Genomic DNA, 26,634 nt, shown 5'->3' on the forward strand with positions numbered 1-26,634 from the left:
TAAGGGGGCAGGACGCTTTGAGTATAGGTACTCATGCGAACAACTCTCGCCCCTACACCATCAGTATGCAATTGTAGAGACCGAATGCTTGTCTTCTCTGGGTGGGAGGAAGGTCAGCAGCCTAGAGAAGGGTGTGACTCTTTCATCTCTGTTGCTCACAGATTGGGACTCCCCTCTGAGGGAAGGAAGGTGGACTTGAAGGCCTTCTAGAGAGGGACGGGGGGGGGGGGGGGGGGGGGGGGGGGGGGGGAGGAGGAAACAAGTAAAGTTGTTGACTGGGGGTTGGTCCCTTACCCTCATGGGGTGAATGAATGTGTTTTCCAATAAGGTCCTGAAAACTTTCCCTTTATTAGCCCATCTGTAGGAAATGTCAGATGTCGGATGGACAGGCTGCCCAAAAGTGTTAACGCCATGCCCCAAGCCCTCACCTTGCCAGGCTGGGCAAGCAGATCATTATATTACAATTTATAAATAGAAAAAATAAAATTATTAGGTGGGCTGAGGCATTGGGGAAGAGGCTAAATAGTTCTCATTAAAGAATGTCCATCAAGAGCCCCATCTACCTAGCACCGGGAACACTCCCCTCAGTTCCAAGTCGCCCCTAAACCAGGTGGTTTCCATATTGCCCCATCTCTCTCCGTATGCTTCCCTCCCTCCCAATCAGCATCGCCTGCTGCTCACAATCCCAGATTCAGCCTGCAAGCCCCAGTTTCGGCGGGTGCCTCGACGTTTCTATGTTCGGAGCATTCAACCCAGTAGCTCCTCTGCCAGGCGATAGAGAAAGCGAGAGTACCAATGCATGCCTGTTGGCTGGACCGCCCCGCCGGGGAGCAGCGCCCCTAGCGCGTGCAGCAGGCGCAAAGGTGCAAAGGCGCGGTGTGCCCACTGGTGACTCTCCAGAACCGCGTAGCATGAGGCCAGGACGTCGTTGACCAGCAAAGTCCCGTGCGCCGTGAGCGGCGCGAAAACACCCACCGCCTCCTCCCGCGCTACTCGGGCCACGCGCGCCGGCCGAAGTGCGTCCCCACCAGGCGCCAGCACTGAGTCCCCGGCGCGCAGCCGGCGTGCGAACACCGGTGCAAAGTCGCCCGGAGCGGGCGCGGGCCCTCGTGCGGCGAACACCAGGTGCCAGGGTGTGAGCAACAGCTTGCGCGGAGGCCGCTCTGTCTCCACAGACACGAAGGAGGCCCGGCGCTGCAAATCCCGGTCCAGGAAGAGCAGCACCGGAGTGGGCACCACCCGGCCTGCAGCGTCAGCAGCGAGCACCCAGTCGCCGCGATGCAGTTCTCGCAGCCCCTTCCGCTCTCCGCTCCGCAGGCGCACCGTGGCATTTCCCGGAAAGCAGCCGCCCGCCCGGACAGCCAGTGAGTTATCTGCAGGGGACACGAATAAGGGAGGACTGAATCAATACTATCATTTCCAGAATATTGGTACAGATTCTCACATATGCGGGCCAAGCTCAGGGGAAACTTCAAACTCCAGTCTTGGGACAACATGCAAATTTCCCACCGGTCTGGTCCCACAGTGAGCAGAAATGGAAAGGTGTTTATAACTCTAAAGCCCATTTGGTCTCCCCTCGGTCGCAACAGGGCTGGGTAGACTTTCTCCGAGGGAGCCCCCTTTTGGCGGACATTACCACCCGCCCCCTTCAGTACCAGCTTTGACCGACACGTGGACGTGGTTGCGCGACTCGTAGTAGACCCAGTCGAAGCCGGCTTCCACCGCCAGGCGAGCCAGCAACCCATACTTGTTGCGGTCGCGGTCAGACGTTGTGATGTCCAAGGCACGGCCTTCGTAGTGGAGTGAGTCCTGAGCGTGGTGGCCGTCCTCGTCCCAGCCCTCGGTCACCCGCAAGCGCACTCCAGGCCACATGTTCATCACCGCAATAGCCAGCGCATTCACTCGCTCCTTGCAACGCTGGAGAGTAATAAGGAAGTCGGTCACTCCCACCCCTCCAAGTTCATTAGGGAACTGGACGGAAGTATCCTCTGTTCTTTGCTTTCCCTGCCCCACTCCGCAACCTCCCAGCTTTCAGCTGTCCCGGAGGAAGTGAGAATCTGAAAAGGTGTAGTCGCCAATCTATGCTCCCTTCCCAGTGCAGCGTTGAAGAACTAGGAATCACCTCTTTTCCCACTTTTGGTGCCTGTCCCTGTCCCCCACCATTCTGGGACATAGGTCGGGGGCCACAGTTTGAAAGGTGGGTGGAAGCTTGGTCAGAGGTCCAGCCGCCAGGCTCCCCGTGAAGAGCCCCTGTTTAAGCCTGGCCCCAGCCTCAGGCCCCAGCCACCTTCCCTCTGTCTGATTCATCTTTTGTTTCATTGCCTTCCCTGGCACCGGGCATCGCTTCCTTCCTTCCTTCCTTTCTCCTCCTCCTCCTCCTTTCAGCCCCTAGCATTAACCCCTTCGTGGTCCGGGTGCCCCTCACAGAGGTACCCAAGCGAAGCAGTGCAGATCAAGGCTGCTGGAAAAAGGGCTGGGGTGGCGGGGGCTGCGCGAAGTACAATGGCCTTTCTCCGGGATGACTTAACCGAGCGAGAATCCCAGGCCCAAGCCGGGGACGCGCGGGGAGAAGCGGACTCAGCAGCTCCAGCCACAAAGGCGCTTTTCAGCCGCCCCAGCGCAGGGAGAGGAAAGGGCAGAAAGCCGCGCCCCCCTATCCCTAGGGGTCCCCTCCCCCAGCGCTGCCAGCCCGTCAGTTCCAGCTAGGGCTCTGGTAGGCCCCAAGAGCCTCCATCTCTCCGTCTCTGTTCAGAAGCAGTTCAGAAAGGTGTGGGAGCAGCACCTGAGAATAAGGAGAGCTGACCTTGCTGCGGATCTGGGGGACCCCCTACAGGGTGGGAGTGGAGAGGAGGAAAGGAAGGACCTCCTGGAAGCCTGCACCTGGGGGAGTGAGACCACAGTTATCTCCGCAGCTTGAGTCTGGGAGCCGGAGACCTTGACATGCACCACAGCATGAACGTGGTGGGAGGAGGCAGAGAGAGGACCGCTTCCCTTTCTTCCTCCCTCCCCCCTCCAACCTCTCACCTCAGACTTGGTTTTCTTCTAACAGTCAGAGGGACACTTTCCTCCTGCCCTTATTCCCGAGTCTTCTACACCTCCGCAATAATGGGGGAGGGGTGGGGAGAACAGAGAAGTGGTAACTTCTTCAACTTCTTGTCGTTTTGTCCCCTAAGGAGGCCTGGAGGCCCTGACCTGCGGGGGCAGCAGCCCAGTGCAGAGCCAACTCAATGGAGGCCTTTTGCAAGCAGGGTGTGGGAGATAAGCAGAACTGTGGGGGTTCCCAGACCAGTCAGAGCTCCTCCTGGGCCTGTCCCTTGTTCTGCTGCAGGTGGCAGCCAGAGGAAAGGGCAAGGCCAGGATGTCTCATGAAAACCAAGGAGTGAAGGAGGGTCCCTTTCCTAATTTCTGGCTAGGAGGAAGGTCCCAGGGAAGGAGTAAGAAGGGATTCTTTCTTCCCTAGACAGGCTTTCCTAACAAAGCAACCTGGAAAACTGTAGCAATTAATCAGAGGAAATCCGTACCCCTCCCTCTCCCCCACCTCCTCCACTCCATACACAATTAGGTGGTGTAATGGAAAGTGTATAGGACTTAGAATCAGGAGTCCTGAATTCTAGTTCTTACCATGCCATTAATTAGCTGAGACTTTGATTGGATCATTTTTCCTCCACAGGCCCAGCTCTCAGTTGTAAAGTGAAAAAAAAAAGGGGGGGTGGCAGTTGGAGTGAGGGGAATTCAATAGAGTTCTCCAAGTTTGCTTCCAATTCTGGTATTTCAAGACCACTGGCCAGAGGTGGTTCTTTTCTCCCAAGGTATTGCCCATCCCACCCTAGGTTGGATCAGTTCTGGTCTAGATCAGATGCTCAATACATGGTGGTTGAATTTACTTTCAATCCAGTGAGAGCTCCTGTGATCAACTGAGTCCTTTGATTCCCACGTGGGCCTATATGGTTGTCTTATCAAGGACTGCTTCTCACCCCAAGCTGCTTAGACACTAGAATAGTCCTGCCCTGGCTCTAGGACACATCCCCCATGCCACAGACAATTTCTGGTCCCTCCTCAGGTAGACGGCCTGGTGACCTAACTCTTGGCGCTCTGTCTCCAGGACCCTTCAATTTCTGCCCACAGGGCGTTTCCAGGTCAGGAACCAGGCTAAGGGTAGAGCTTTCTGTCTGCTGCCCAGTCAGCTCCTGGCCCCCTGGCCCTCAGCTCACCCCAGCCCTTCCTGCCTGGCTGGGTGGCTGACCCCCGGTCCACGCCTCAGCCATTTCCCGTCTCGCCTGCCGCCATCCTCCTTTCCCCGCCCTCACTGTCTCTCCCAGCTTCACTCTCACTAGTCCCTCCTCCCCCTCCCCATCCCAGCCTCTCCCTGTTGGGATCTCTCCTGACCACTCCGTGGAGCCAGCAGGTTTGTTTGTTTGTTTGTTTGGGGGGAGGGGTTTTTGAGACTAAGATCTCTGTAGATGAAGCCCGGTTCACCCTCCATGGTTGCCTAAGACGGGAGGACTTGGCATTGCCCTGGCACAGGTGGGGAAAGGCCTTCCTTACCTCGGTCATCAGGCGATCAGCGCCACTATTCTCCTCGTCCTTGAAGATGATGTCGGGGTTGTAGTTGGGCACGAGGTCCCGGAAGCGCTCTGAGCCTCTTGCCACCCTCCCCTCAGCAGGTCCACTGGCGCCCAGAGTTCGCTCTGGCACGCTGGGCACAAACTGCTTGTAGAGCAGCGGGACAAGCTGTTTGCGCACGTAGCGGCGCCGGCCCACCGGGCCCCGGCCTGGCCCGCAGCTCTGGGCCGGTAGGGCCAGAAGTGCCAAGCAACACAGGGGCACCAGGCTGGCCAGCAGCGCCATGGATGCAACAGACTCGAGCCAAACGGGAGCGTTCTTATCCTCACCAGCTCGCGGGTCAATTGAGCATTTTCCCAGGCACCAGAGCCCGCAGTGGGCAGAGTTGCCCCCAGAGTGCCCTAGAGCTCTTGTGGCTCTGTGCACCTGGCTGCAGCTAGCTCTACCCACATGTCCCTGGTGTGTGGGGGGGAAGGTCTAGGACCTGCTACTGACAGGCCATCATAGCAAGGAAGGGGGGTTGTGGGTGTATGCCAGCCCAGCCCAGCTCTGCTGCCCGGCTCTGCACTGCCAGGACGCCAGGACTCCGCCCAAGTGTCTCTTGGCCCCGCCCCCCGCCTTCTCCCAGGGCTGTCCCGCCCCCTCCCACCGGGGCGGGAGCTCTAGTCAGTCACTGCTGGCCCACTTAGCATCAAAGTGAGTTCCAACACCTCAAGCCAGGCAAACACCTGCCTAGCAAATCCTCATAGCCTTAAGGTCTTTGGTTGCCTGGATAAGAAACTTTCTACCTCCATGCCTAAGCTTGGCACCAAACCATCCCAACCTGATACTTGGGCTGGATCCCTGCTTTCCCAAAGTCTATATGGCTGCATACCCTCTGCTGTCATCCAGGAAGTATGGCTTCCAGTTTTTGCCCAAGCCCTTTGGGCACAAAACCAGAGTTACCCCTCTTCCCGTGGTCCTCCTCAAATTATTCAAACGTCCATGTCTTCTCACTCAGTAGCAACTGAGACTGGAAGGAATAAGTATCAGGGGACCATTTCTGTAACAGACTGATTACTTTCCTTCATTTTCCCTCTGGCTACCCTTCTAGACTTCTCTCCCTCCAGACACACTGGTTCTTTACGTCCAACCACTGGGGTCTCATCTCAGAGCTTCCGAGCCTTCAATACTTCACCCAACAATCTACTATCAGTTAAAAAATACTTCCGTTAAGAAGCAACCCTAATGTCCTGACACTGCCTTCCTCTGTTACCCACAGAACTGGTAATTAACTGCCATCATAGTGCTACTGCATTAGAATTATCTGTCACCTTTACTTGACTAAGCAATTCTTGAGCACAAACGTCTTTATCATGTATCTTCAAGACTAAGAGTATCTAACTTACAATAGATCTAACTTACAATAGGGTGCTCAGTATTCGTGAAATCTACGCTTTTTGTTTTTTTTGTTTTCCACACTCATCCTCCCTTTACCCAGCTCCATTGCTAGCACTCACAGCAACTCTGTATGCATTAGAAAAAGGCACCCCTTCTTCAAGGGACCTTTCCTTTACAATCAAAGTGTCATAGTAATTATATATGCAATGACTATGAGGTAAAAAATGGTGCCCCTAAAAGTACAGTGCACAACCTGTATAACTTAAGCAGAAATACTGTCCCTATCTCCAATACATCAACGCTTGCATAGGATTCAAAAAATTGATAGCCTCTGGAAAGATGGAGTTAAGTTCTTCTCTAAAGTAGGAATCACAAACTCTTGCCAGTCACTTCTTTCAGTCTACATCCACTAGTTAAACCAGGGTCAGAGCAGACAGTTTATGTGTGTGTTTCTGCATGTGTATATGTGTAGGAGGTTATTCTATTCCTTATGCCCATCTATTCCTACCATCTAAGGTACAGAAACAGGACCATGGGTATATGAAAGAGTCAGGGGACCAGCCAGCTTTAAGCAAGAGTAAGGGAAGAGGAGCTTCCCACTGCCTGACTATATGGTCTAACACCAGATCCACAGCCCCAAAGGACACTAAGAATGCAGATGTAGGGGAAGGGAAAGGATGATGGGAAGGATCCCCCTGTTTCTCTCAGGTGGTAGATTCAGGACTGATGGGAGCAAGGCTGTTCAAATAGACACAGAGACTGGCCCTTTAAAAAATCAAAGTAAACCCTGGGATCAACTTTATTGCTGATGGATTTGGCCTCCTCCCCATGCCCGTGGCGTTTCCAGTGATCCAAAGCCCTTTCCAGGATGCACAGTGCTTAGGCTCTGCTGGGCAGAGGCAAGGAAGACAGCCTGCCTCCCCAGTCTGCCCTCAGCCCTGGCCCTCCCCTAACATCACCCCACCCTATTGCACATCAAATCATGTAAACATGGCTACCGGCATGACCCGGAACAGCAGTGAGGCAGATTGATGTGTAAATGGATTTGGGACCAGGACCCAGTTACCCAGCCCTACCCCATGCTACAGTTAAGTCTGGGAAGCGCGCGGGGTGGGGGGGGGGCGGCTGGTCCCAAACTCTGGCTCAGATTATGCAACAGTGCAGATGGCTCAACTCCCCTCTGCCACCCACCCTCTCAGATTCCAGATCCTGAGGTCCACCCAACCCCAGGACTCCCCTCCAGGCCTGGGCAGCAGATGGCAGTGTCCTGTTTCCTCCCTCCCACCCCTGGCTGGAAGTCACTGGTGCTGGGTCTTCCTAGATGCCCGGGGGAAACCGGAGACAGGCAGCGGCAGTCTGTCCAGTCCTGGAGAAGGGGGAGGGGAGTCAAAAGTAGGGCACAGGTCCCATCCCTCAGGGATAAGACAACTAAACCACCAAATGGGTGGAAGAGGCACATTATGCACAAAGCAAGGAACATGCCATCTTCCTACTGAAATGATCCAGGGGCTCCTACCCTTCTCAGAACCACCCCACCAGCCTGTGTCCCCATTCCCTCTCACCAAAGGCCCGAATCAGTTCTGCTCGCACAGCTGCGGTGAAGGTCTTCACCAGACAGAGTGTGGAAAGGCCAGCAAAGGCTGCGTTGTAAAGAAACACGATGTAGAAATTGCCGAGCCAATTGAAGCGTCCAAAGTCACCCAGCAGATCAAAGCGAGTGAGCCCTGAAGTACAGAGGCCAGGGATGAGAGGTAGGGTCCCCAACCCTCCCCTGTTCAGAGCCCAGCTTCCTGCTGCCTCCCTGTGGCCACATCTCAACACTGCAACTGATGGGTTGACTTCTAATCATCAGTTACTCCTCCCTCCCAATCCCTGTCTCGAGGGTAATCCCTACCACAGTCTGACATCTTTTCTTCCAGTGGGGGACCCCTCTGGCTCAAGGTGTCCCAAGGAGCTCCCTGGGCCCACTACTTGTTCTTGGGCCAGGAACCTACAAGTCAGTCACCAAGTTTTTTTGTTTGTTTGTTATTGGTTTTTAATAAAGTGGCATTGGGGCTAAGAGTTCAGGCTCTGATCAGGCTGCTTTGGTTCATATCCCAACTCCACCCTTAGCTAGTTGTGGCAAGTTTCTAATTATCTGTGTCTCAGTGTTCTCATCTATAGAGAAAATAATGGGACTAGGAGAATTAAATGAGACAATATACAAAAAGCACAATTATGTGGCAGACACATTTCTAACACTTATTGAGCCCTTAATAATATCATCATAAAGCAAAACTTCGGGTTCCCCCTCCCCTTTTTAATATTCCTACCTGTATTCACCCTAAAGGAACTAGTGAACCTACAAGCCTAGTTTCTTCCTAAATCTCCAAGGTATAAACAAATAACATAGTGGAGAGAATATAAATTTAATGAAATAGAACTGGACTGGAATACTAAATCATTTATAATGTAAGGATGATTTGGAGGGAGTTGTTACCTGTGCAGGCCCCATACTACCTTGGAGGTGAATTGTTACATTTTTGAACTCTTAAAAGGTAATTCTAGATCATAGTTCTAAAGACAGTGGGAAAAGGACTGAGTGTATTATCTAAAACCTCAATATGTGGAAAAAGCATTGGGCTGGGGTTCAGATGATAAGGGTTCTAGGTCTGGCTTTGTCTTACCTCAAACTAGCTGTATATTCTAAGCAAATTGATTAGTTTCTCATCTTTAAAATTAGAAGTTTTATTAGATGATATAACTTAAAGGGATATTTGGAGGAAAGTGGTGCTTTTCCACCAAAAGATGAAAATAAATGGGGGTGGTAGTGGGGTCTATCAAATGGAAAAAGTATGAGCTTTGACGCAACATTTCTTTGAAACTCAGCACAGGCACTTTATAGAACCTCAGTTTCCCCATTTGTATAATGGAAGATAATACATCCTAATAGGTTTAGAGAGCATGTACATAAAATGTCTGCTTAGCACCAGGAGGTACACAAAGAAGGCAATTCCCTTACTTTCCACTGCTACTTACCCAGGGTTCGAGAGAACACAGGAAGTGCTGAGCTTAGAACCAGGAGACAGATACAGTTCCCAATTATCTAGGTGAGATTAGGGAAAGGAGAGGTTAAGGTAGCAGAGCTGTCAGCACCTGCTACCCACCCATGCCCCCAGGGATCTTCCCCTGCTCCTTGCCAGCCACCTGTGTCATAGCTGTGTCATGCCACCTGGGCCGCAGGCCACGGAAGAGTGGAGAGCTGTAGAAGCCCACAACTGAAGACACCATCAGGTAACTGCCACTGGGTTAAGGAAGAACTGGCCAGCTCCCAAGGCTTAACACCTCATTTCAAAGGGAATGGACTTCTCTTCCCCAACCCTCCTTTCAAAATCAAATCTTTTCTTTCTTTCTGAACCTAATGTTGGTGAAGACTTTCCCCCTTCTCCACCACCCACCATTCCCACTGCAATTCTGCCCAGAGTCCCAAAGGAAATAGGTTCAGAGAACAGAAGCAATGTTGCATTTCCAGAAGGATACAAGATGAGTACAACCTGAATGACGGCACCAAAGGAGCCCAGCTTGGAGAAGGAGACCTGGCCCAGGGAGGCACCCTGAAGGATGGAGTGGTGGAATTGTGGAACATTCCCTACCAACACACCCAGCATCCAACCTTCCCTCTGGCCTTTCCGCCCTTACCGCAGACTTTCTTAGGCCCACCCTGAAAGATATATCCACATATATATATACATGTTAGCCCAAGCCCAGGGGAGATGTCATGGCAGGAGGATAACCCAGTACCTGCATGCCCCGGGGCATGGCAGCCTCATCAATGAGCAGCTCCAGGATGTGGATGGCCACAATGAGCACAGACAGGCCCTGTGTGAGGCAAAATCACTGACTCTCAATTCTGCTCCAGCCCACAGCTGTACCCAGCTGTTGAATGTTAACAGCCAGGACTCTGGTGTAATCATTTTCCAAGGCCAGCTCTACTTCCAGTTGGGTATATGGAACCTCCTCTTCTAGGCTGCTGCTACCAACAGAGCACCTTTGAAGGTATCCCAAGGTAATTCCCCCAGATGGAAGAAGTACAGAAATGCCATGGGGCCAAACTGAAAACTATCTCTTCCTCCATATGAAAGCCCTATGCCTGAAATTTAGGACGTAGCAAGGGGATAATGGGCTGGACTTCAACCTTCATTCTCACCCCAGGGCAATCTTGCGGTGAGACTTGCTTGTCCTGTATGACTTTGGACAAGTTAACTTCTATGAGCCTCAGTTTCCTCATCTGCAAATGAGGATTGATATGTTCAGCACAGGGCAGGACACAAAATAAGAACTCAAGGAAAGGAAACTACTGTTATTGATGGTACTAGGTCCCTGCATCTCCTCCTCCCTCCCTGAGTAGGCCCACAGTACTCAAAGTCCTATTTCCCTCCCCTACGGTGTACCCACCGTCAGCACCAGCAAACACAGCATGGCTAGGGGGTAGCCCAGGTTCCGCTGCCAGGCTGAAGCCTTCCGCCGTTTCTCTGTGCAGGGATGAAAGGCTATTAGCAAGGGCCTGAAACAACTAGGGTTTCCTTGGGGAAACCCAAGCACCCCAATTCCTACTAACCCACATACCCAGCAGGACTCTCTGTGTTTGCAGAGCCAGGACTTGTCTATGTAGCAGCTCCATGTCCAAAGGTAGCCAGCAGGAAGTGGGGTCTGGGGGCAGAGAAGATGGTGCTATTCCTTAGTCCTGCAGCTCCTGCCCAGGCCAGGACCCGACCCCAGCTGAGAACTACAACTCACTGCAAATCCTGCGGGTCAGAGCTGCCTCCTCAAAGGCTGAGCAGTATAGTTGCTCTTCCAGATCTTCTAGCAGCTGCAGGCAGGGGAGAGGGAGAGACTGTCAGAGGCTCCCTGATCCACAGGGTCCCAGGAGAACTATATTCATCCCTCAACTCCATAGGCCCAGTCCTTCCCTTATTCCTTATCCACCACCTTGTGGCCAGCTCCTCAGGAAGCTTTATTCCAGTCCTGCCCAACTGCCTTGTGTTCTGCCTCTCATGTCTATTAACCAGATTCAGATGGAGGGGAAGGATATAGGCACCAACAGAGATCATAGATTTGTACATTTATTATTCCAATTTTCCAGCAGAAGGAAGTAAAATATTTTGAGGAAAGGTGCTTTTTTTCTAACTCACATTAAGATGCAATATGTGTGAGCAGTGGCCCTATTCTGGATCCCTGAGAATACCTCCTCAACAATCACATTTCAATTTCTTAAAGTTTAAAATTTAACTGTCTTGGGGGAGGCCACATATGAGCTTACATTTACACTAAAGTGTAAATGACTAACGCCAGTAGGTTTTTAGAGGAACACAAGGGTGGGCAGCCAGTCCTGAAGGGGAAGGCTGGGCTCCCAAGGTACAGATACCACTTGCTTCACTGTTTGACTCCAGCTTTGCAGGAAGCTCATCCTTCAAGACCAAAAGGCAAGGAGCACTACATACCCGGGGCTTGACCAGCAGCTTCCCAGTGACCGAGAACATGCGGGCAAGGCCTAATGGAGTACACACTATAGGGAAAGGAGTCAGTCACTGCCAGATCCTTCTTACCACTCCCTCCTACCCCCACCCCTGCCGGTCCCCCTCCAATTCCCTTGCCTTCCATCCTCTGGCCCAAGGTCCCCACCCATTTCATCCTGCACCTTGTATACTCACCCAGAAGCAGCAGGACCCCAAGGAAGGAGATGCAGGAGTAGAGGTATGGGAGGTAGTACTCCCAAAAGTCTGTTGGGGGTGGGGGGTGGTGGAGTGAAGGAAGAGGAGGCAAGTTAGCTCATCCCTTTCCTCCTACCTACTGGGGGCTGACAAGCCTCAGAGTCTAGGCAAGGACACGATTCAAAAGCCAACAGGGACTGGGCAAGAATGCAGATGAAGAAAGCTGACTCAGTGTCAGCAGAAGAGGGAGTGGTAGGGACTAAGTCCCCTCTTAAGGGGGCAACTGATATTTAGTTCCAGTCACCGGGGAGTAGTATGTAGTAGTGACTAACTCCTCCCCCTTGTAAAACTAGGCCAAAAATTTGGACATTAATATGAAACCTCCCAATTTAAAAATGTTAGCAACTGACCTACATACACATAGAAACACATATTAATCATTGCATGGGTCCAACGGAACATTTCTACAAGTTGGATTTGGCTTGAAGTCTATCAGTGTGAAACTATAGTCTAAGGGAGAAGGTCCCAACCTTCTCCACTTCAGAGGGACACTGGCTAATTGAAGAGCCACTCAGCCACGAGGGTAGGGAGGAAGTTGGGCCTCTCACCATAGAGTGACTCCCGGCTGGCCTTGTTGTTGTCCACAATGGCTGATGCCACCCATACCATGCCCAGCACTAGCAGGGTGAGAAGCACCAACATCACCACCGTCTCATAGACTCGAGCCAGGACACCCTACGGGAAGAGGCCACATATGAGAAGGAGAAGAGGGTCAACATCAGGGCAGTGCTAAGACTCTCTGCGCTCCCACCCTGCAATGTGGTGTCATTCCCAAAACTGGGTGTTCTTCATTTGCAACTCCCCTTTGTAGATCCATTCTCCATCCTTGCCTACCCTGGGAGGCTGGTTCCTAAGGTCTAGATCACACATATTCCTTGCCCTCTGGTTTCCTGCTCAGTTTGGCCAATGGGAAGCACCAGCAAGAGAGTGGAAAGTAGGAAGAGAGAGAGGTCGGGGTATTTTCCCTGTGTTTCCTCTGACCTTACACACTATGGTTTTGTCAGTGGCTCAGTCCCTCTGAGAATACAGCTCTTCAGCTGAATGGCCTGCCTCCCTAGCTTCAACTATTAGTAGGTTCCAGAAACCATTTCCTCCCTTTGCCCCCTCTGGCCTAGGAGTGGTAATGACTTCTTGTTGACATCAGTGCCTCAAAATCCTTGTTGGTCCCCTTCAATCTGATTAAACTTCTTCATTAGAATTTAAATCTCTTCAGTTGAACAAGTTGAGTAGAATTGTGTTTCTGGCTCTGATAGATTCTGATTCATATATCCCCTACTCACCTTTCTGGAACCAGCAAAGCCCTCAGACTCAGTAAAGAAGTATGCGAAGGGCATGAGGAAGATGAGGGACAGGTTGGAGAAGAGAAAAACGAGGTTCCAGAGGCCTAGAGCAAAATGGGGAAAGTGTAGGTAATTGGTAAGGAGGGGGAGGCAGGGCCCAATCCACTGGGGACTGACTATGTGGTGGAAGCAGGGGGCCATATGATTGATCAGCCCAAGGGTTGCCTGAGTCTGCCCTGATCTGCCCACCCCAAGCTGTACCCAGGAACCACGTACCATGGATGAGGGAGCCATTGAGCCACTGAATGTAATAGTTCCGAGGCAGTGAGAGTAGCACCTCATTGCTGAGGATGGAAAAGGGCAGGAGTAGGACAGCACCCAGGGAGACCGCCAGGGTAAAGGTGCACAGCTCAAGCCTGGGCAAAAAAGGTAAAGATGCCCTTGCTTAGCTCAGACACTCAATATTACCATGTGTCCAAGAAACTCAAGTCATCCCTGAGGACACCTGTGGCTTCTCCTGGAACCAGCTATAGCAATGACAGACCTAGAAAAGGAGCTAATCCATCTGGGGGCTCTGCCAACTATTCCCTTCTCCCTAGCCCTTTATTTCTAGGAAACCTTGGCATATGGATGTGCTCATATGTGGGCACAACTTCTGGCATGCACAGGCACCTGGGAACCTGCTATGTCACTTGCCCAGGCTGACCCCAGGAATGTTAGGGTGTACCAGGTATGTTGTCAAAGCTGATGGGCCTAATTTCTCTTCCCTGCTTAGGGATATGGATTTCTGAGCTGCCTCCTTCAGCCTGATAAGAGAAGGGCCACCCCATATAGTTGTAGCCTGCATAAAGGCACTAGGGCAAGGGGTAAAGGTGGAGGGAGGGGGCTGAAACCCAGTTTCATAGCCAAGGCCTGTTCCCTAGGGTGCACCAGCTAAAAAGAAAGGATGCCTTTATATAATTAGTCTATCAGGGGGTTGGGGTAGGTATATTCCAACCTGTTGACCCAGAAGGTCATCTCTATATTTTTCTCTGTATATGCTAGGTAAGAATAGTAGCAAGTAGTAAAGGGCCTTCATCTTGGGGGTTTCTACCTTCTCCACCCCCTGCTGTTTCCATCAGTCCATACTTCCACCCCTGTCTCTCCCCACTAGCCCCTGGGAGGGGAAGCCAAGCTAAAGCCATTTCTGGTGACTCAGGCCCCAGCTGATAATTCCCAGCCATGAGGCTCCCAGAAGCTCCTGGCCTAACCAGGGAGACAGGAATATCAGCTTTTCTGAGCGTCCCCGGGCTGGGGTAAAGCCGGAAGAAGCCAGAAACCGGGTGGAAACAGAAGCTCATTCTTCATCCCACGGTCTCCCTCCCCCTTCTCCCCAGGGCACTCCCTGGACCCCAGATTCTAAAGGCCAGGGATGCCCAGATGCCGAGGCAGCACACTTACACAATCTTGTTGACTGTGGCATCTTCATCATCCACTACAAGAGACAGAGAAGGACATCAGTGGGCAGCTCTGGAAACAATGTGTGTTTTAGCACGCCCCACTGACCCCTTTCAAACCTTGAAAGAAAGGCCTGGCCCATAGAAGCAGGGCTGGACAGAAGGCTCTGGAAGAGCTCACTGTGAAACCTACAACCTATTATCTTGCAAAGATGGCAGCTTAAAGAGCCTTGGTTCCAGTTGGAGAGACCATGGGCCCAAATATCCTCCCCTCCTTTCCCCTTAATCTTTCTCATCACAGGTTCCTCTTTGAAAGCTCAAAATACAATAAGCAACTGGTCTGTGAGGACTGGTTACATTAGTGATTGGCTACATTACTGGAAATGAGAGGAGGGAGAATGGGGAGATTCATAGAGAAAGTCCCTAGAGGAATTACCCTGGGGGTAGCTAACTTCTTGGATGGGGGTTCATGAAGCCATACTAAGGTGATGATAGGCTGGGACCAGGACAGGACATCTGGCAACTGGAGTCAAAACAAGATGATCTGGCAGGCTGGGGCTAGGAACTGTGGTAGGTATGCCACTCTACCCCTCTATTCCCTTTCACATAATGCCTACAAGAAGAAAAACTCCAGTTTGGGCAGACTTAGGCTCTCTGTAAAGAGAAAGATCATCATCACCAGGGCCTGGGGCACCACTGGTCATGGAGGACTCTGATCCCGGGTATGGGAACACTGGGAGAGGAGATGACACAGAGCTTGTAACCATGATGACATTCACCCCACAGATGCCCAGTTCAGGTTCACAAAGGACTTTCACTTTAGCTATCTCATTTGGTCCATGCAATAACAACGGGCAGGGTAGGAACTCATGCCTATTTGTAGAGGATGAAACGAAGGGACAGAAAAGGTATCTGACTTGCCCAGTACCTTTATTAGCGGTAGATACGTCCATCTAGACTTTCCACTCTACCATCTTGTCCCTGCCTGTGGGGGAAGGGAGGCTGTAGAGGTAAAGGCTACAGAACACCACAGCATTGTCACCTCTCCTTCCCCAGAAGGCACCATAGGCCTATTCCCTTGAGACTGGCTCCATGGCAACTGGGACACTGGCAGAAGGTAGACAGAAGGGAGGGATGTCATGGGTACCTGTGGTGAATTCAGCAGGTTTCTTGAAGTGGGTCAAGGCGATGTGGCAGAGGATGTAGAGTGTCGCAAACAGAAGTGTTGAGATCTGTGGCAGAGTATGAACTGGGATGAGAAGCTCTAATTCCCAGCCCACTTTACAGCCCCAAGGGCCTCACTACTAATTTCCCGGGTTCAATGCCCCACAATAGGACTCTATACTTCCAGGAACTTTATCTTTCTCCCCAGCACTTCCTTCTAGTCAGGGCCTCAGAGGCCTCCAAAAACGACCAGAGAAGGGCTATCTAATGCCTTTTGGGGAAGCAGCATCATGCCTAGTCCTACAAGGGCTTTCCTGGGAGAAAATAGTTTCAGCCCAGCCCTGATTGATAAAAAGGCAGAGAAAACCACTACAAAGCTGCATACTCACACATCCTGTAAAGGGCTAGGGGACCGAAAGGTATTTGCTCAGAGTACAGTATTGGAAAGGGAAGCAGGTGTCAGGGGAGGAAGGAGATACCTGAATTGTCCTCCCACCCCTCCCCCTCTTCCTGCTCATCTACCTCTCCTCCCATGCTTCAGGAGAGAATAAGCAGGAATCATCAGGTTTCCAGATCAAGTCAGAACTTCTACTCTGTGGTTACTTAGGGGTCCTTAAAGGTCTGTGTTGAGTCAAACCAAAGTCCCATTTCATTCCTGCCCTGAGGACTTAAAAGATGGGGCCCAACATCTACAGTGTTTCCAGAGGTGACATCAGTCCCTATAAAGGCAGACAACCCCCTAGATGACTTCTGACTACAGGCCTCCCCTGGGTTATTAGACCTCCAATTGACAGTTATGGCAGAACCTGGCCAAGTTTTTCTGCACATGCACGCATCCGTACACTACCCGAAGTTACTATTTCCTAGGGGAGGAGTCACTGGTCAGCTTGGCTCCACAGCTTGGCCAGAGAGTCTCAAGAAGAGAGGCTATTGCATATAAGGTAAGCCAAGAAGGAAGGATCAATCTCATCGGTCCACCAATGCCCAAGAAGAGATGACTCCAGCAATCTACACAACAGGGAAGAAGCCAGGAGGGCCACAGGTCTGGGACAAAGTTGCAACTTTTGACCATAGGGAAGCAGAGGAGAAAGAACCATTCAGATTACAGCAGTGGGATTTTTGCAAACGAGTGCTATACCCTGGCTTGGGTTAATAGTCAGGAAGGTGGGAGGGCTCAAAAGATCAGGCTAGGGTTTCACATGGTTCTAACAGTCCCAGCCGTTCCAGCTGAGGATAGGCTGTTCCTTAGAGCAGGGGATGGGAACCAGGTAGGGGAGTCACCAGCGGCCTTCAAGCTGTCCTTGGCAGTACTCATGTCCTCAGTTAATGGTACTAAAAGATGAGGGAGATACCCAGGAGGCTGTTTCTCTGTCCAAGGTCTCATCCCTCCCTGTTCTCTAGAAGTATAGGCCTCTGGCTCTACACTGTCTCAAGAACTTGGCATGCCTCCACACACAGTTCAATTCTGCCATGCAAGATGATCCACCAAGGAACACACAGCAAAGCTTCCTGAAAACAGGCCTGGACTGGAGTTCTGCATATGGCCTGATATATTCCTTACTTTCCAGTCTTCATAGATAAGAGCAGACCTAATAATGTCCTGGTTCACTTTGTCCCTCCACCAATCTGAGGCTGCTCAGGACACACTAGGGCCCATCCTGAGAAAAATGAAGGATAACCCCATCAGTGCCTCCCCTCTCCCCCAACACTTCTTCCTATTCTTCCAAACCTAGGGAGCTCTGGGGAAGGAGACAGAGAAAGAAGAAAGATGAGAACTCAAAGCAGGCCTGAGGAAGATGTTATCCAGTAAGCTCCACTGGGTGCCCCCATCCCCAACCCCTCCACAAGTCAGGAGTCAGTTGTTGGGCAGGTTCAGCTGTTGTTCCAGGCACAGTGATAGCGAGGGAGTAAGGAAGAGCAGGCCCTCTGGGGTACTGGGGAGAACCCTCAGGGGAAATCCTTGAATGGCTGGGAAGCAGGTAACTAACAAACACTAATAAAGCAGGAGTAGGTTTAGTTGTCCCCCAGCTCTACACATTAGAATCCACCACAGCAAGAGTACTTGCTTCCAAAGCCGAAAACCGATCAAGTCCCCAGCGGCCCCTCTAGCTTGCACCCTTTCACCTCCCAAGTCTTTTCTGAAATCTAGCTCAGTATGACGATATCTTCCCTTCATCAAACATCAACCAGTTGGGGTCAACTGAGTTTGAGGGGGAAATGCAAATAATCCCGCCTCCATCAAAACCCATCGCCACCAGACTCTTGATCTAAACCACACAGACCGAATAGCAGACTCGCGGATTTAGACACCTCGTCTCAGGCACGAAGACCCACGCCCTGAACACCAAGCTAGGGGAGGGGCGGAGGGGGGAGGGGCCTGTAGGGCTGAGAGGAACGGAAACCGACGCGCTTTGTTTATCGCGCAGCTACCCAGCTGATACGAGCTTGGGTTCGCCAGCCCAGACACCGACCTTTCTGCCCTGTCGGGGACCTAGTCGTTCCTCCCCGGGTCCAAGCGGGTCTGTTGGCGCTCTAAACCCAGGTGTTAGCACTTCAACCCGAACACCCGACCTCCAAGCTCGGAGCTCCCAGCTCCCCTCCCCGCGTCCCCAGTCCTACTCCTTCCTGACCGAGTCCCGCACTCACGATGCACTCGCGGACCCGCTCATGGAATAGCTGCTCTCGCACGGATAGCACCTCGTAGTCAGCTTCTTCCATACTCTGTTCAGCATGACTGGAGCAGGGGGGATCTCCGGGCCCGGGGAGGACGCACGGGGATGAAGCCGCCGCCGCCAAACATCCGGACCCAACCAAGGAGCTACTCCTCGCAGCTTGCGACGGAAACTCAGAGCAATCCAAGGCTCAGATTCAGTCGTCCGGACGCCCCGCCCTTAAAGGGGCAGGCACCAGCGCGCCTCTCTTTAGAGTACTCGGACCCTCCTCACCCCCACCCCTTTGCTCCCTCCCCTTTAAGGTCGAGCCGCAGTCAAGTTTCTCGCAAATACCCGCCACCTTGCTAGCAACTAGGAAGCGCACTCCTAACTATCTTTAAGAGGAGGAGTGACGTCACAAGGGATGGGCGGGTTCTTTCCCGGGAAAGGAACTCATTGGCTCCTTGTGAGGTGCTTCTCATCGCTGAAGGAGCGCTGGTAGGCTTCCCGGGTTTGGGGCCTACCTGTACTCATTCTAAAACCAGGCAACTGTGCCTTTCGCCTTCTGCTGTGGAGAAGTGGATGGTGAATTTTAGCAGTTTACGAAAATATTTGAATGTGACCTGGATAAACGAACCCTTTGGATCAGGCCAGCCAAGCAGGATGTGAGACCAACCCCCACCTAGGAGGGTCTGTAAGGTACCTCTCTGTCCGGTAGCAGCATTCGCTGAATGTGTTTGTGTTGGAGTGCTGGGGCCGGGGGAGCACCACCAAGGGTTTTCATTCATTTCTTACATATTCACTTTTGTGGAAGGCCTAATATGCACTAGAGCGAATACTAAAGAAAACTGGATAGAGAATTACAGAAATCTCCTGAAACTTTGTGGAAAACTGCCCACAGGGGGATCATTCCTGAGTGAGGCAGAGTCAAACTTTAGCTGGCCCTCAGTTATATGGCACTCACTTAATAGATTTTATCTCATTTTAATGACACAAAAAACTTTCAGAGGAATGTTTTGTTTAGATATTAGGAAATAGTGAAAGGTTGTCGGTACCCACGATCATACACTTAAGGGATACAAATTACCTTTGAACGTGTACTATTTGAGAAATCCCATCTTCACGGGCTTCATGAAGGACTTCAGGAAGTCCTTTAAGTTGGAGGGAGCAGAACAGGGAAATTCAAAAGAAGGGCCAAGTTCTTACTCTTGTTATAGAGTAAAAGCTCAATGCATAAGGTCTAGACAGCATCCATTTACTATGGGGGCCAGGATTGTTAACAGATGAATAATTCTGTACCCTTTGTAACTTCTTTGGGGCAAGTACTTTTATCCCCTCTTTTCTTTCCCCCGGGGTTTGCAGTAGAACCTTGGGAAACAAAAAGAATATACTTGTATTGGTGATAGCAAGATAGTGAGAGGACCTGAAGGGCCTCTGAGCCCCTGAATTTGGGATTAACAGATCCATCTGGGATATTGGGTAGAGATAGTTACAAAGAGAAGGGTATAGTTGGCCAAGGTCTTGGCTCTGCATGGAGGAAGGAAAGGAGAGCACAGGTAGGTGTTGGCCCTACTGAGTATCTTTTTGGGGTCAGTTCTTTCTGAGAACGTATATGAATGGGTCAGGGCCCTGCCCTGGAGGAACTGCAGCTTGACCAGGAGAGGGGGGCTCTGGAGCTTAACCCTTCTTTGCAGGTATTTATCTCAACTGTAAGAGGCATTGTGCTTTAATGATCTTATTAAAACATAAGTAAAATCTTGCCTGTGCTTACAATCCCTCAGAAACAATCCATTTGTACTTAAAAATCCATCTGCCTTAAAATAAGCAGTCAGAGGTTGCAGAATGGTGGCTTTTGAACTGGATTAGACAGGCTGTGTATTGTTTGGCTCTCAGAGTTTTGTTTTGTTTTTAAACAAATTTGAACCAAGATTTAAAAATCAGGAAATGACACTTTAAAAATTCCAATTTTGTCTCTTAAATAGTCAGAGGATCTGGTGGAGTTGGGCCACAAGATATACTGGTTTAGCCATACTTCTGTAAATGAGGCAGAATGTGCTCCAGCCTTCCACAGCATCTGTCACTCAGGTAAGTGCTTATATCCCACCACTTATTTCATTTACATTGTCACCCCAGGTGGGCATTTGAGTTTGTGACCCTTCCCAACTCCTCTGAACTATTCCAGCTTGGCACCATCTTTACCCGGGCCTTTAGGCAGTTCCTGAACCCTGCCAAGCTCTTTCCCACCTTAGGGTTCTGCACTTGCTGTTTCCTCTGCTTGGAAGAGCTTTCCCCTTCCACTATTCCTTTCTACTTCACTTTTGGCTGGCTCCAGTTTCCTTCAGGTTTGAGTTTAAATGTTACCTTCTCAGAGAAATCTTCCCCTTTTATCTAATCTAAAGCATCCTATTACTGTCATGTTATTTATCACAAGTTGCTCTATTTTATGTTTACTTTTTTTAAAATTTATTTATTTGTCTCTCTTCAAGGTAAAGAATCACGTTTGTCTTGCTCAGGATTATTTCCTTAGCCTCTAGCCAGGTGCTTAATACACGGTAGGCACTTGAATAATGTAGTGAGAAAAGATAATAGGCATTGCTAACAATCAGGAGAGCTGGGTTCTGGTTCTGGCACTCTGTCATCATGGTTAATCAGTTCATCTCTCTAAGCTTCAGTTTTCTCATCTGCAAAAGGAGAAGACCCTTCAGATTGCTTCCAAATCTATGACATCTAATGTTTACCATCCTTTATAGTTTATAAATTAATGTTATGTTACCTGTATCACAGACTATAACATCTATTACTGTTACATCTGGTACATCTGATTCTCACATAATTGGTACACATGCATAAGTCTCCTTAAAGACTTATCCATAATGCACAGATGTGTACAACTGAAGCAAACTTTTAAGAGACAGAGTAACAACAAAACAGATTAGAACTGCACAGCATAATAGGAGCTCAAGCTCAGAATGGAGAGAAAGAATCTAGTAATAGATTTCCTAGACAAAGTAGTTTGGGACCTACCAGCAATCTGAATCATTCACAATTCCTTGAGCCTTTGTTTATAAATCCATTGGGACCACAACTTTCTTTCCAACTATGTTTAGAATTGGTAAAGACTTCTCTCTTTACTGAATTACCACTCAAAAATACTACAGAAAAAGATACCACACGTCCTCTTTTTAAAATTAACCAACCCCCAAAAACTGATTAAAAAAAAAGAAAACAAATAAAATAAAATTTACCAAACCTCCCATTTTCCAATTCCTGACTACCTCGAAGGCTCAGCCCAAGTTATATCTCCTCTCAGATCCTTTCCTGAAGAGATTTCTACTCCTGTAAATTCTTAAAGCAACATCCACCTGTATAGTTCAGTAGGCGATGAACAATTAGCTGTGTATACACTGTCTCATGACATTCATTATTTCCTATTATTTAGATCTTTGGTATCATTTAACTTTACCTTCATTTAAGTCTTTTCTCCTTTCCCCTCTTACTTGAGGGTCGGAAACATATTTTTGGCTTCTAATTTACCTCCCTCTCTCCAGTCCCAGTATTCAACCCAGTGCAGTTCACGTGGTTAATGTTCAAACAATGTTTGTGAATTTGATCTGCCCAGAAGATTTGTTATCAATTCTTAGTAGGGAAGGGACCACTTTCAATGTCTTCAAACGACACTCTAAGGAACTAACCCAGTTTGAATCTCTACTAAGTGCTAAATGCTAAACGATACCTTACATAGATTAGTTTATTCATTACCACAAGGACCTACAAAATAGACTTATTTTTTCTTTTTATAGGTGAGGAATCCATCTGAAGAGAGTAAGTAACTTGTGTAAAGACCTATGATAGTAAGTGGTAGAGCAGGGATTTAAACTGAGCCCAGCCTGTCTGATCTCAAAACTTCTCTTTTTCCCAATATTCTTCTGTTGCTTCGTAGTAGATTTTATTCCCTCACCCCCACATTTCCCTCATTACTGCTTAGGGACTCAGTGTAAGAGAGCTAAAATGTGAACTTCAGTACCCTTGAATTCCCACCCATCTTTGTCTGTAGGGCTTACTCACTAGCTCCTCCCTGTTGGGCCACCTGTGAGCCACTGAATGCTGAAGCCTTATTGCTGAACACACCTTGAAAGGAACAGACAGGAAACCCAGGGGTACTCACTCCCAGAGATGACTGGGCTGGGATGGGGGTGGAAATTAGGAAAAGTTGCCCTTTTCTTTAAACAGAGATTTTAGAAACTTTTCACTTGGATTATGAGTTATTTTAATTTTATTTTTGCTTACAATATGTCCTTATTTTCCCATACAAAACACAGTAAATACAGAAAAATCCCTGCTCACTCTAAGACTACCTTTAGGGTAGTTTTATTACTGGGAATTCCTAGATCTTCAGGAAATGCTTATCTAGATATGCCGTGAAAATACTACAAACTAAACCGTCTTACTTCTCTCTGAGGGGAATAGGACCAATTCCTAGAAATGGACCAGAGACTGGAATTTCCTCATGTCTAGGTTGCCAGGAAAACCAGTAAACTAGGAATTCCCTTTAGGCAAAACTTTCCTGGATCTGAAAACTTTTTGTTGGTTGAGGAGGTGGAGGGAGAAGGATTTAAGAAACGTGCTTGAAAAGTCCCCTTGGGGAAATGGTGAGAAAGGGGGAAAATTCACCTTCCCCAAGTGGAGAATTCTTGATATTCTCACAAGCAGTGGGGCAATATAAGCAATAGACTGAGCCCCCAGTGTTGGGGTTGTTCATGTGAAACTTAACCCCGCAAAGGATAGGCTAAGCCTACTTAAAATTAGGCCTAAAGCAACATGGGACAGAAATTCTAGAATGAGATGGAACTCAGCATCAAGGGATTGAGAAAGTCTTCTCAACCAAAAGGGGGAAGACGAAATGAGACAAAGTGTCAGTGGCTGAGAGATTCCAAACAGTCAAGAGGTTATCCTGGAGGTTATTCTTACACACTAAATAGATATCACCTTGTTAGTCAAGTTGTAATGAAGAGGCTGGAGGGAACTGCCTGAAAATGTAGAGCTGTGCTCTGGTGGCCATGTTTCTTGAAGATAACTGTATGATGATATGGCTGTCGCAGTGTGACTGTGTAGTTGTGAGAGCCTTGTGTTTGATGCTCCCTTTGTCTACCTTATCGATGGACAAGTAAAACATATGGATTAAAAATAAGTAAAAAATAGGGGGAACAAATGTTAAAATAAATTAAGTAGATTGAAATGCTAGTGATTGGTGAAGGGATGGGTAAGGGGTATGGTATGTATGAATTTTTTCTGTCTTCTTTTTATTGCTTTTTCTGAATTGATACAGATGTTCTATAATGATGAATATACAACTATGTGATGATCATGTGAGTTATTGATTATATAACAAGAATGTAATAATCATATGATAAGAATGTTTGTGTTTGTATGTGGGTTTGTATCATAAATAAAAAATAAATAAATTTAATAAAAAGAAAGGGAGGGGTAAGGAATATGGTATGTATGAATTTTTTTCTGTTGTCTTTTTATTTCTTTTTCTGAATTGATGCAGATATTCGAAGAAATGATCATGATGATGAATATACAAATATGTGATAAAATAAAAAAGAATGTTCATATTGTATGTTGATTGGTTTTCTTAATAAAAATTAAAAAAAAAAAGAAACGTGCTTGGAGAGATTATGTTCTTTTGTCCCTACCTATCTCTGACTCCTCCAAAAACATTTGAGAGAATAGTTGTAATGAAAGAGTGGCTTGAGGCAGCAGGAAAGAACTGTGAAATTCTGGACTCTGGAAATGAGAGGGAACTCAGAAATTATCAGGTCTACCTGTTAGCCCTGTATACATGGATGGCATGTTGGTCCATTGTTGGTCCTAGTTAATTATTAGAAAGTGAGTTGCAATGTTCTCTCCCACCTTTCTTAGTTTCCCAGGGCCCCTATAATAAAGCAGCATAGACCACTTGGCTTAAACAACAGAAATCTATTATCTCTGTTACCGAGGCTAGATGTCAGATTCAAGGTATCAGCAGGCCATGCTTCCTCTGGAGTCTGTAGCATTCTGTGGTAACTGGCAATCCATGATATTCTTTGGCTTGTATCATAACTTAGTCTCTGTCTCTCACATGGTCATCTCTCTCTGTTTGTATCTGTTATGTACCCCAGAAAACATGTTCTTTTAATTCATTTTTGTGGGTGCAGTCCTATTGTGGGTGGGACCTTTTGATTAGGTTGTTTCCATGAAGATGCGATCTACTCAATTCAAGGTAGTCTTAAATCCTTTACTGGAGTCGTTTAAGAGAGTAACGGAAAGAGAGAGGTTATACAGATATGCCCGAGGAGAAATAAGCAAGGATGCACAGAAACCTAGAGATATTTTGGAGGGAAGGACCAGCAGACATCGCCATGTGCCTTCCCGTGTGACACAGGAACTCCAATGCCATCGGCCTTTCTTCAGTGAAAGTATCTTGATGCCTTAATTTGGACATTAGAATTGTAAATTGTAACAATAAATCCCCATTATTAAAAGCCAACCCATTCCCAGGGTATGTTGGGCAGATGATTAGAGAGTGTTGGCAAAGTCCCCTGAGGGATGGGAGAAAAAATATGGAACTATTAAACTTTCCACCTGGGAAACGCCTGATACTTTCTCAAACATTAGGGACTCACAAGTTAATAGGCCAAGTCCTTGAACGTGAGGCTTCCTCTTATGAAACTTACTTCTGTAGTGGAGAAGTTAAGCCTAAGTATAATTATACCTAAGAGTTACTTCCAGAAAAACCTTTTTTTTTTTTGCCAGGGTGTGGCCTCTCTTTCTCTAAGTCTAACTCTATAAGGAAAATCATTGCTCTCCCCCATTTGTGGGACATGACATTCGGTGGTTAAGGTCTCCCTGACAAGGTGGGACATGATGTCCAGGAATGAGCCTGGCTCTAGCTTGTGGGATTGATAACACCTTTCTGATCAAAAAGGAGAAAAGAAATGTAACAAATAAGGTATCAGTGGCTAAGAGAGTTCAAATAAAGTTGAGAGGCTATTCTGGGGGCTGCTTTTATGCATGTTCAGCTAGATATTGCTGATTGCCAAACCCCAACCAAAACCAATCCGATTAACCCTTTGGAACACCTAGGGCTTTATCTGAGGTTCTACAAAAGTTTCATGCACAAAGTTTTCTTTCCAGAAACCTATAACATCCAGATGGTTCCTAGGCCAGATAAGCCCTGAAACCCAGAGGGGCCAGCCTCTTCGAGAATATCAACTAATTCCATCTCCCTATCCTATATTGTCAACATCCTTTTTCAACATGAGAAAGTTGGGATGGGCATAGCCCAAATATCCCTAAAGATTGGGAGATGCATCTGTGGTAGTTAGATTCAGTTGTCAACTTGGCCAGGTGAACGTACCTAGTTTTGTTGCTGTGGACATGAGCCAATGGTACCTGAACCTCATCTGTTGCTCATTACATCTGCAGTTGGCTAGGAGGTGTGCCTGCTGCAATGAATAACGTTTGACTTAATTGGCTGGTGCTTAAACGAGAGAGCACAATGTAGCACAGCCTAAGCAACTCAGCATACCTCATCTCAGCACTCCCAGCTCAAGTCCAGGCCTTTGGAGATGCAGAAAGAAGTCACCCCGGGGAAAGTTGTTGGAACCCAGGGGCCTGGAGAGAAGGCCAGCAGAGACCATCCTGTGCCTTCCCACCTAAGAAAGAACCTCAGTGGAAAGTTAACTGCCTCTCCTCTGAAGAACTAGCAAAATAAATCCCCTTTCATTAAAAGCCAATCTGTTTCTGGTGTGTTGCATTCCAGCAGCTAGCAAACTAAACAGCATCAAAGGATAGGGAGGAGTTATAACAGAGAAGTTAGGATTTAGCAAATGAATATGACTACTGAATCATTATATTGATATTTCTTTTTAGTCTCCAGTGTCTTGGAGCAGCTACAAGGAAAAACCTGAACTTAAAAGTTTGACTCTGCTTTTGCCCACAATTAATTTTTGGAATATTTATTGGATGCCAGCCAAGCTAGGTAATGGTGACACGGTAGTAACCATACCAAACTTTGAAATCTGTTCTATAACTACCTGTTACAATGTACTTTGAAATTTATTTTTTTGTATATATGTTAATTTTCACAATAAAAAATGTTGAAAAACAAAACAAAGCAAAACAATGCCAATCCATTTAGGTATATTGCATTTTGGCAGCTATAGCAAACTGAACCAGCCTCCTACTTAATGTGTCCAAATTTCCTCTCCTTGTAAGGACACCAGTCATGTTGAATTAGGACCCTCCTTAATCCAGTTTGGCTTCCATCTTAACAAATAACATCTCCAAAGAGCCCGTTACTAAGTGGGGTCATATTCATGGGACCAGATATTAGGTCTTGAACATATGTTTTTTGGGGATACAA

General features: G+C 48.4%; 2 protein-coding genes and 1 long non-coding RNA gene across 7 annotated transcripts; 1 reads left to right on the forward strand and 2 right to left on the reverse strand.

The window, feature by feature from the left end:
• Positions 1-253: 253 nt before the first annotated feature.
• DHH (desert hedgehog signaling molecule) lies at positions 254-6,594 on the reverse strand. Its single transcript, XM_077170793.1, has 3 exons — positions 4,546-6,594; positions 1,656-1,917; positions 254-1,373 (listed from the first exon to the last, which is right to left on the reverse strand). Exons 1-3 carry the CDS (start codon positions 4,846-4,848, stop codon positions 748-750), a joined length of 1,191 nt encoding a protein of 396 aa, XP_077026908.1. The 5' UTR covers positions 4,849-6,594; the 3' UTR covers positions 254-747.
• A 115-nt stretch (positions 6,595-6,709) lies between these two features.
• On the reverse strand, positions 6,710-18,620 carry LMBR1L (limb development membrane protein 1 like). 4 transcript variants are annotated; one of them, XM_077170791.1, is made up of 18 exons: positions 18,220-18,620; positions 15,557-15,641; positions 14,414-14,447; positions 13,250-13,389; positions 12,974-13,077; positions 12,242-12,368; positions 11,634-11,702; positions 11,424-11,488; positions 10,720-10,792; positions 10,549-10,632; positions 10,378-10,454; positions 10,130-10,210; positions 9,724-9,801; positions 9,463-9,536; positions 9,130-9,220; positions 8,962-9,028; positions 7,506-7,583; positions 6,710-7,309 (listed from the first exon to the last, which is right to left on the reverse strand). In XM_077170791.1, the coding sequence occupies exons 1-18, from the start codon at positions 18,289-18,291 to the stop codon at positions 7,242-7,244; spliced, it is 1,467 nt and encodes a 488-aa protein (XP_077026906.1). In that variant the 5' UTR covers positions 18,292-18,620; the 3' UTR covers positions 6,710-7,241. The 4 variants fall into 4 exon arrangements, with proteins under 4 accessions (XP_077026906.1, XP_077026904.1, XP_077026907.1 ...); XM_077170789.1 differs by having other exon boundaries at positions 7,506-7,667; positions 18,220-18,617; XM_077170792.1 differs by lacking the exon at positions 18,220-18,620 and adding an exon at positions 15,338-15,394 and having other exon boundaries at positions 7,506-7,667.
• Positions 18,019-23,882, forward strand: LOC143691776 (uncharacterized). Of its 2 annotated transcripts, XR_013179691.1 has the most exons (4): positions 18,019-18,923; positions 20,207-20,309; positions 22,025-22,046; positions 23,776-23,882. It is a non-coding gene; the product is annotated as an uncharacterized LOC143691776 (long non-coding RNA). The 2 variants fall into 2 exon arrangements; XR_013179692.1 differs by lacking the exons at positions 22,025-22,046; positions 23,776-23,882 and adding an exon at positions 20,711-21,999.
• The last annotated feature ends 2,752 nt before the right edge of the window (positions 23,883-26,634 follow it).

The sequence above is a fragment of the Tamandua tetradactyla genome, chromosome 7, assembly GCF_023851605.1.
Source record: "Tamandua tetradactyla isolate mTamTet1 chromosome 7, mTamTet1.pri, whole genome shotgun sequence".
Taxonomy (NCBI): Eukaryota; Metazoa; Chordata; class Mammalia; order Pilosa; family Myrmecophagidae; genus Tamandua; species Tamandua tetradactyla.

Bases quoted from the DNA above. Each gene is read 5' to 3' on its own strand.
- DHH (XM_077170793.1), bottom strand. From the start codon at position 4,848: ATGGCGCTGCTGGCCAGCCTGGTGCCCCTGTGTTGCTTGGCACTTCTG. The intron at 1,918-4,545 runs GTAAGGAAGGCC...ATTACTCTCCAG, and splicing joins CTGATCGCCTGATGACCGAG to CGTTGCAAGGAGCGAGTGAA. The intron at 1,374-1,655 runs GTACTGAAGGGG...TGTCCCCTGCAG, and splicing joins CCACGTGTCGGTCAAAGCTG to ATAACTCACTGGCTGTCCGG.
- LMBR1L (XM_077170789.1), bottom strand. From the start codon at position 18,291: ATGGAAGAAGCTGACTACGAGGTGCTATCCGTGCGAGAGCAGCTATTC. The intron at 12,369-12,973 runs GTGAGTAGGGGA...CTCTTCCCGTAG, and splicing joins GCTTTGCTGGTTCCAGAAAG to GGTGTCCTGGCTCGAGTCTA. The intron at 10,211-10,377 runs GTGGGTACACCG...CCTCATTTGCAG, and splicing joins TGTGTTTGCTGGTGCTGACG to ATGAGGAAACTGAGGCTCAT.